General features: G+C 40.2%; 1 protein-coding gene across 7 annotated transcripts in view; it reads left to right on the forward strand.

Annotated features, from left to right (window-relative positions):
- LOC136884642 (thiamine pyrophosphokinase 1) overlaps positions 1-4474 on the forward strand; it is a 204064-nt gene extending 199590 nt beyond the window's left edge. For all 7 annotated transcript variants that reach the window (XM_067156922.2, XM_067156879.2, XM_067156887.2 and 4 more), the window contains one exon: positions 3261-4474. In XM_067156922.2, the coding sequence (XP_067013023.1) occupies positions 3261-3394 (134 nt within the window). In that variant the 3' untranslated portion in view covers positions 3395-4474. The remainder of the gene's footprint in view (positions 1-3260) is intronic.
- The last annotated feature ends 1526 nt before the right edge of the window (positions 4475-6000 follow it).

Here is a 6000-nt window from a genome sequence, read left to right on the forward strand (position 1 = left end):
ATTTTAGGCCCTCTCTCTCTTTTCATCAGGTGCACTGAAAGCCATTGACAATAACACCATCCTTACAAACAGTCGAGACATATTAAGACACTGGAAAGAACACTTCAGCCTACTTTTAAATCAAAGCTCAACTGCTGCCGAAGACTTTCTCCAACATGTGCCACAATATCCTCTGCAATTGTGGATGGCAGTCCAACCAACCTTCCATGAATTTACCAAATCCCTCAAAAAGTATGAAACCAAGAAAATCTCCTGGACCAGATAACATCCCTCTGGAACTTATTCAAAGTGGAGGACTATCTTTGAAGACCAGGATTTTCTCCCTAATACTTGTCATTTGTGAAACACAGAAGGTGCCTGATGACGTGAAAAATGCCACCATAGTAACCATTAAAAAAAAAGGATTGATCAAGAGGTACCAGTGATATGGTCTTTTGTGCTAGAAAAATCCAAGAGAAATGCAGAGAACGACAACTCCCGCTTCTTTTAATATTTTATGATCTGGAAAAGGCCTTTGATTCTGTTCTATAGAAGCTATGTGAATGATATTATCGCACTTTGGGCTGTCCTGACCATTTTGTAGGCTTAATCCAGGCTCTTCATGATGGAATAGTTGGGTGAGTTCTTCACCGAATGACCTATCAGAAGAATTCCTATCACAAATGGGCTTAAGCAAGGCTACGTGCTTTCCCCTACGCTTTTCATCCTATACTTTGCAGCCATGCTTCATGAGACTTCTACTATCGACCATGTAGGTGTGGATTAGTCCATTTGCTTGTGTTCTCGATTTTCCTGTATGGATGTGAAACTTGGACCATAAAAGCTAAAGACAGGAACCGAATCAATGCCTTTGAAATGTGGTGTTAGAGAAGGATGTTGTGAATACCGTGGACATTCAGGCAAACAAATGATTCTGTCATCCGGGAAATTGGAATACAGTACAGGAAAGTTTATGCCAAGTTGTGCACCAGAGAATCCTGCAATTTTTTGGTCACATTATGAGAAGAGAGGATGACAACCTGGAAAATTTAATTGTCCAAGGAAAAGTTTCTGGCACAAGGACACGAGGACAGGTCGCGAAAAGATGGGTTGATCAAGTAAGAGAGATCATGGACTTACCATGGAGAGTTACTGTCCTGAAAACGCAAGTACGTACAGAATGGTATCAGCTTATAAAAGAAACAACAAAGTCCTTGGGTCACGATACTCAGTCATGAGTGGAACGCCTGGAGAGAGAGAGAGATGATGGCAGACTGTTCAACCAAGCCAAGCTCCATTCTCAGAGATTGACTCATAATACTCGCATAATGGAGCTTCAGTATGCTGATGACAATGCAACACCCGAGGAGCTTCAAACATCCATCAATAGTTTTACGGAAGCTTATGAACGATTTGGTCTGACCATCAGCACCCATAGCCAGCCCTGTGGTATAGGGGTAGCATGCCTGCCTCTTACCCGGAGGCCCTGGGTTCGATTTCTGGCCAGGTTAGTGATTTTTACCTGAATCTGAGGGTTCAAGGTCCACTCAGCCTTACATGATTAGAATTGAGGAGCTATCTGACGGTGAGATAGCGGCCCCGGTCTAGAAAGCCAAGAACAACGGCTGAGAGGATTTGTCATGCTGACCACACGACACCTCGTAATCTGCAGGCCTTTGGGCTGAGCAGCAATCGCTTGGTAGGCCAAGGCCTTTCAGAGCTGTAGTGCCATGGGGTTAGTTAGTGGTTTTATCTACACCCGGAAGACTAAAGTAAGCCTACTTGCACAGCCAGCACCAGGTGGTACTGTCCCTGAACAAAATATAGCAGGAACACCTTTTGAACAGATAGACCAATTCACCTACCTTGGTAGTATTCTAACTACATGCTACAACTCAGAAAAGGATGTGGAAAATAGAATACGCTCTGCCCATGCTGCTTACAGCCGCCTCTCCCACCAAGTTTTCTTGAATAAGTATCTCAAAATATATACCAAACTAATGGTGTACCGAGCTGTTGTCTTAACAACATTACTATATGGATGTGAAATCTGGACACTTTATACCGTCATGACATAATGAAACTGGAATGCTTCCACCACCAAAAACTTAGATCCATCATGAACATCAAATGGGATGTGTACATAAGCAATGTGGCAGTTCTTGATAAGGTTCATATGAACACCACCACTCATCGGCTTAGATGGGATAGCAGACTGCTTAAACAACTTCTCTACGGTGAAATTGGTCATGGTAAAAGGCCTCAAGGTGCTCCTTTGAAACGTTCTAACGACTAGCTTAAGAAGACTATGAATAGCACCAACATAAATGCTAACACCTCAACACCAACTACACAAAACTGTGTTCTTTGGTGCAAAGGTACTGTAGAAGGTGTCTCAATTTTTGAGCAGGCATATCGCAGACAAGAAATTGAAACCCATGGAAGGTGGAAACTACGTCAGATCCAACCGCGTCCTCCACCCACCTTTAGATGTGACCTGTGTGGGCGCATTATTCATGCAAAAATTGGCTTGATCAGTCATCAGCGACACCTCCATAGAGCCAACAGACTTTAAGAAGAATTGCAGGGGAAAAGCGTATTCTCAGAAACAGGTAGCGGCCGCTGACAACAAAATTTTGCTTTTAGGTGGAGAATACTACTTTATTCTGGAACAAGATTGTTTGAAAAGGAAGTTTTACAGAATGATCCTTCATTAGATTTTTACCACTAATTTCAAGGGTGTAAGTTTGTAATTTTCTTCACTTTTGCACCCAATTTGTACAGCAGTGTATTTATTATTTTATTATGTATGGGTCTAGAAAAGTTTATTCGTTTCGTCTTAAGTTCCATTTTGGATAATTTATCACTCCACCTTAGCAAATGGTTCCACTTTCAGCAAAAAAAATATTTTTTTGATGGTATAGGCTGACCTTTCTTTCTTTCTTTCTTTCTTTCTTTCTTTCTTTCTTTCTTTCTTTCTTTATACCTTATAGATTTCTAAATATAACTGCCAGTATAATAGTGTGATCATGCTGGGGTATATTTGGATACCTTCTTCACATATTTCATGTCCAAAATATGTTTCATGCATTATAAAAATATAAAAGAAGAACAAAAGTTTACTAGTTGCTCATAGGAGGTTGTGGATGCAAATAGTTCATTCAGATAGGCTTACAAACTAAATATTGAAATGCAAACAGTCTATAAATAAATATGTATGTGTGATGTATTAATATCATAACTTCAGTATGCTATAATATTTGTGTGTTTCTGTTATTCAGTGGATCGAGTTATGGAGTTTGGTGGTATGGTGAGCACATCAAACGCATATGGCAGTGAACTGGAGATAACTGTTCAGACAGATAGCAGTCTGGTGTGGTGCATGAGTGTAGGAGAGGATATTGATGATACTTAGTAGCAACTTCATAAGTCATGTGCATGGTTGTTCGATAACTCCTATGTTCTTCAGTCTACTCATTGTCACCTCTTAGGTCAGGTTTTGGCTGATTTATATTTAGGGAGCTGTTTGTGATTAATCCTGTTGTCTATGGAAAATAATACACTTTTTACAAAGATGTTTTATCCCAGTTATGATAAAACCATGGTTTTAGAATTATTTTTTAATTGACACTGGTTTTAATTTGTTTCATTCTATTGTGTAAACTTCACTCTTAATTTACCTTAAAATTATATGTAAGACAGGATGCTGAATATGGAGGATTGTTTCTGACCCCCTGGAAATGACTTCATGAGGCATCTGTGACTTCTTAGTGCCATAATTTTGGACTAACACTCATTGTTGTGTGTTCACTTAATGCAACACAGTATGATGAGATCTCTTACTCTGAAAATACAGGACTGAAACTATTCTGCCAACTTGGCAGGTTCGATCCTGGCTCAGTCCGGTGGTATTTGAAGGTGCTCAAATACGACAGCCCCGTGTTGGTAGATTTACTGGCACGTAAAAGAACTCCTGCGGGACTAAATTCTGGCACCTCGGCGTCTCCGAAGACCTTAAAAATTAGTTGGTGGGACGTAAAGCAAATAACATTAATTATTAAACTATTCTGGAGAGGATATATTGCTACACGTTTGCCTAGAAAATAGCATGTGTGCACTGTCAGTACACCCAATAAGGAGACCTCTGGTATGACTGGGAAATCTAGAACTGATCAAATTCTTGACAGAAAAAATGCATCTCCATGTACGATCAGCCATACACCATACTCTAGGAGTAATGAAAGTGATTAAGATGCTGGTGTCCAGATAAATCTAGTAATGAAAAGATTTCAACTCTGAATTTCATACCTAGAGATAACAAACAACGTACTATATGATGGTCTTGTATCATTTTATTGTATGAGATGGGAGAGGATTAGTTGTCAAGTGAAGACATTGTGATGTACCTGAACATGTGCAGTGTTCTCCCCAGAAATGTTCATCAGCTCTGTGGCAGGAATGAGTAGTGGGCAGGGAATACTACGTAAACAATTAATATAAATGTTACCGTGTTTTAGTGGTAGTTATGCATGAAAGAAGGTGCTGGGTGGTGAATAGGTCTCAAGCTACTAAAGTGAAATTAATTTTAAAATTTAACAAGGTTATATTTTCTTTTCAAAATTAGGTAACAACAAATAGAACAGGTACTTAGTAGCCGAAACACGATTGAAAAATACATTTACATAGGTACCCCATTTGGGGCTTCAAAAGTCAGAAACATAATTCTTGAGCAATGAGCCCAACCTTACAATGAACACCATACAACAAAGGGGCCGAAAACCCCCAAACATGCCAGAAACATTTGCTTCCAATTACACCCAAAAGCCTCCTTGAGGCAGAAACACAATTTTCAAGAAAGGGCAACTTCCCCCTAAAATACAAGCCTATCATAGGCCACTCCGAACTCCACCTTTAAGCTGTCCTCCAAGGACATATACACAGGGGTAAAATACCCAACCTACTGAGGTCTGTTAAATGACAAGAAGGTTAATGCATGACCTCTAAAATACAATTTGAGAGGAGGCGAACTTGCACTCCCAATACACTTTGCTTAAGACCTACTTGGCCCTAGGCCGTTAATACAAGGGCTAATCCCATACTAAAGAGGTGGCTTAAGAAGAGAACAATTTGTTTTACGTTAACGAAGAATAGGTTGAGAAAACTAAGTTCACCTCACAACAATATGAGTGGGAGCTCGAGAGGGTTAGCACTCTCTATCCCAGTATGAAGCTTTAAAAGAGAATATATGAAAAGAGTAGTTACATTTTAGGAAAAGGTTACATGGTTGAACGCTTAGAACCCGCCCCGAAAGTTAAACTGCTGAGCTAGCAAAGAAAGAAGTTATAAATCGGCCATTACCTAGTTGTTGACCGCTGCCGAAGAAAGAGGCGCTTCCCGCCCCCTGCTATGTACTTAACACACTGAAAGATGGAACAGAAGTGGCGCAGAGACCCAAAAATCAGCAGTTTATATCCTCTCGTGGAAGGTTCTAGGCGTTAGGGGAATGAAAACACCCGCCCACAATTATTTTATTGGCTAGGTTACAGAAACATATCCAAGTTGGGGGGAAATACATCGGATTGGTCGGAAATTACTAAAAGAAATTCGGGATTGGATAAATCTAAAACAAGGGGAAAAAGAGGGGTATACAGCCAACTTAAACAATAACAGAAAGAAATTTAACAAGAAACAAACATTTGAAATAAAAATTTCTCCAACAAAATAGTTCTTTGACTCCACGCTAGGGTGCACTATTGTTGATCTTCCGTAGTGTCCTCTAGGAGAGAAAGTTCACACTTCTTACTTCAGGCGAAACAAAAACACATCAAAAATGACACAGTTCAAAAACTCAAAATTTTCCACGTGGTGACATCTTCTGAGAAGGTAGCGAATTAATAGCGTATATAAGGTTCAGACTTCCTCCAGCAGAGGAGTTTCACCTGGCGCAATTTTTAAATTAGCGGCGTGGAGGTGTACCGCCCGGTACAGACCTCCCCCCCCCCAAAAGTTCCTCCAGGGGTG

Source organism: Anabrus simplex, chromosome 1 (genome assembly GCF_040414725.1).
Source record: "Anabrus simplex isolate iqAnaSimp1 chromosome 1, ASM4041472v1, whole genome shotgun sequence".
In the NCBI taxonomy this organism is placed as follows: Eukaryota; Metazoa; Arthropoda; class Insecta; order Orthoptera; family Tettigoniidae; genus Anabrus; species Anabrus simplex.